The sequence below is a fragment of the Pygoscelis adeliae genome, unplaced genomic scaffold (genome assembly GCF_000699105.1).
Source record: "Pygoscelis adeliae isolate BGI_AS28 unplaced genomic scaffold, ASM69910v1 Scaffold218, whole genome shotgun sequence".
Taxonomy (NCBI): domain Eukaryota; kingdom Metazoa; phylum Chordata; class Aves; order Sphenisciformes; family Spheniscidae; genus Pygoscelis; species Pygoscelis adeliae.
The window spans coordinates 2,053,079-2,055,825 of record NW_008825433.1 but is presented as its reverse complement, the minus strand read 5'-3'; the positions used below and the strand labels follow the sequence as shown (position 1 = coordinate 2,055,825).

At 42.7% G+C, this 2,747-nt stretch overlaps 1 protein-coding gene across 1 annotated transcript; it reads right to left on the bottom strand.

Moving 5' to 3' along the window:
* Positions 1-333: 333 nt before the first annotated feature.
* Positions 334-2,735, bottom strand: NANP (N-acetylneuraminic acid phosphatase). Its single transcript, XM_009331094.1, has one exon. The coding sequence runs from the start codon at positions 2,733-2,735 to the stop codon at positions 1,938-1,940; it is 798 nt and encodes a 265-aa protein (XP_009329369.1). The 3' UTR covers positions 334-1,937.
* Between the last annotated feature and the right edge of the window lie 12 nt (positions 2,736-2,747).

Sequence of the window (2,747 nt, the reverse complement as noted above, 5' to 3'; positions counted from 1 at the left end):
TCTTAGGCCTCCTACTTCAGTAACAAAGGTGCATCAAGTCAGTCCCACTGGCTCATGTTACATGTGGCAACTTACCATACCACTGTAATTGGATCGTTTTCAGCACATGCCCGTTTCCTCAATGCTACAGGCGGGGCCTGCCTCTGTTCTCCTCATCAATCCTGATGTCTCAAAGGTCTTGGCTAGGTAGCATGAAGAACCTGGACTGCTTTACCTTTTTTAAGGGACAATTGGATGAAAGGGGTTCAAACTTCAATGAGTATTTTTTTTTTCCCCTCAACGTAGGACCAAACTCTTTGCCAAATAATTTAACCCAGATCTGCAACAGCCTCCTCTAAACTGAATCTGTCATCCTATGCAAGACTTAACTACATTAACTTAAATTCATGTCAAATTAAACAAAGGAACCTTTCTTGTATATAGGATTCCTTCTACACACCCATTTCCTGGTGGTTTCTGTACTTTTTGCTGATCTTTTATTCCTGCCCACATGCCAGGCACTCTTCTGCCAGCACCTCAATATCCCTGTTCTCAAAAGATCTGTCATGGATTTATTCTAAAGTACAAAATTTGACTGCTCATATATGGTCAGATATGCAGCCCAGTGTATATACAGCAAATAGGTTTTGAAAAACACAGGTTTTCCAACAAGTGTTTACATTTCCATTTAATATGTGAACTTTCCCATTATATAATATGAAGTACAGAAAAATTAAATTATTAAGATAATGATCTGGGAAAGAGAAAGCTCAGTGTTTCAGAGAGTCATCTCCTGCATCTAGTGGAAATAGCACATACACATTATATGCATATATGTTGTGCACAGTACAGTAATACATATGATATAATTTTCCAATTTCCTGGAAGAGTCATGAAAGCCATTTACAAACAACTAGCTCATATTTTCTCCAGAGTAAATCACATGAAATACATGTAGAAACTGGAGTAAGGAGGGATTGTATAGCAGTGCCATTAAAACAGTCAAAAAAAGCATGACTGATCCTGCAGTTGAATCTGAGTAGCCATACACCTGAGCAAGACCAAGAACAGTTTCTCCAAAAAGTCTGATCAAAATTCACTAATAAAATCAGACAAAACAATATTAGCTTTTAAAGAGTTTGACAGTACAGTAAAACCATTGAAAATATCCCTGTTTTATCAATTACATTCCAATAAAAATCATAATCTGAATTACAAGTATACTGCATACCCGCATAAGCACCAAGATAATATAAAGTAAAAACTTATCCATCAGGTCCCTCTGATAAATGGTCCCCTATACAAATGCAATTTTTTAATGTACGTTTAAGTACTTTTGGCAAGAGGTACAGATTCCGTAAAAGAGAAGTCACTGCAAAGTCTGAAAAAAATTCTAAAACTTGAAAACTTGAAAAAAGATCAAAGTTAGAGCATTTTCTAATGGTCTGACACATAATAGATTTTGTCAATAAATTCTGGTTTTAGAAACAGCAAAATTCACTCCAGTTCCTGAGATAAACCGCACATCAGTTGTGAAGATTTACCAGATTGTACCACACTTTTTTTTTTTTACACACTGCAAACAAGGTTTGAGCCGAAGCTTCTGCTAAACTGACAAGTCAGCAAAGCATGTGAAAGATCAAAACATTCACATTTCCTTTTCCACTATAAAAACAAGAGACTGGCAGCTTAGGTCAGAGACAGATAGACTTTAGCCACAGCCTGTCAAACTAATTTCCAGAGGCAGGCAGCTGTTTTAAATTAACTGCACTCGCATCTTTTAAATTAATCTAATTCTTTGTTTCCATCCTGCTTTCACTGACAACTGTGCTCTTATTCATCCATCTGCTGTTTAAGAAAGCATACCGTACATGAGTTCGAAATCCTAGGGTCAAATTTTTTGAAAGAGCATGAGTCACCTAACAGCTCAGCACATCTCCGACTGTAGACTGGAACCATCAGTGTGCTTCATGACTGCTAGCCATATGGTCAGTTCCTAACTTAGCATTAATTTTGCGCTCCATCTTCTGTAAAACTGCTGGCAGATCCAGAACAGAAGAAATAATATAATGAGGTACTGGGGAGGTATCCACCGGAGCAGTCATTGCTTTGTTTAACCAGACAGTTGCTTTCAAGCCGGCATTCAGGCCTCCTTGAATATCTGTATCTAGAGAGTCACCGACCATAACACACTCTGCAGGCTGCACCCCCAGGAGATCGCAACAGTAATGAAATATGGATGGCGCCGGCTTCTCTTCTTTCTGCTCTCCTCCCACAACGATGGCATCGAAGTAGGGCTGACAGGCGCACGCTTCGATCTTCTCCCTCTGCGTCTGTTTGTCGCCGTTAGTCAAGAGCAGCAAGCGGACCCCTTTCCGCAGCTCGGTGAGCATGCCCCGCGTGTCCTCGGCCAGGGTGAGGTGCTGGAGGCGGGTCGTTTTCCACAGGAAATAGCACTCGGCGGCCAGGTTTCGGTTCACCTCCCCGCCGATCGTCTCTTGGATCGCCTCCTCCCAGTGCGAAATCCGCAGGTCGGTGATGCACATCTTGGCGGGATCGCGACACTCCTTGAGAAGCTTGGCCTGGACCTTGTCGCAAATCACACGGGCTTCTCCCTCGCCGTAGTGGTGCTTCGACTGCAGGGCATTTATCACCTTTAACGGACAAGAGGCCCTTGTCAGTGGGCTACACGCACCGAGCCCGGCGCCGCGCAACCCCCTCAACTCCCAGCGCCGCGCCGCGTCCGTTAACGGCATCCGGGGCGGGGA

Bases quoted from the DNA above. Each gene is read 5' to 3' on its own strand.
- NANP (XM_009331094.1), bottom strand. From the start codon at position 2,735: ATGCCGTTAACGGACGCGGCGCGGCGCTGGGAGTTGAGGGGGTTGCGC.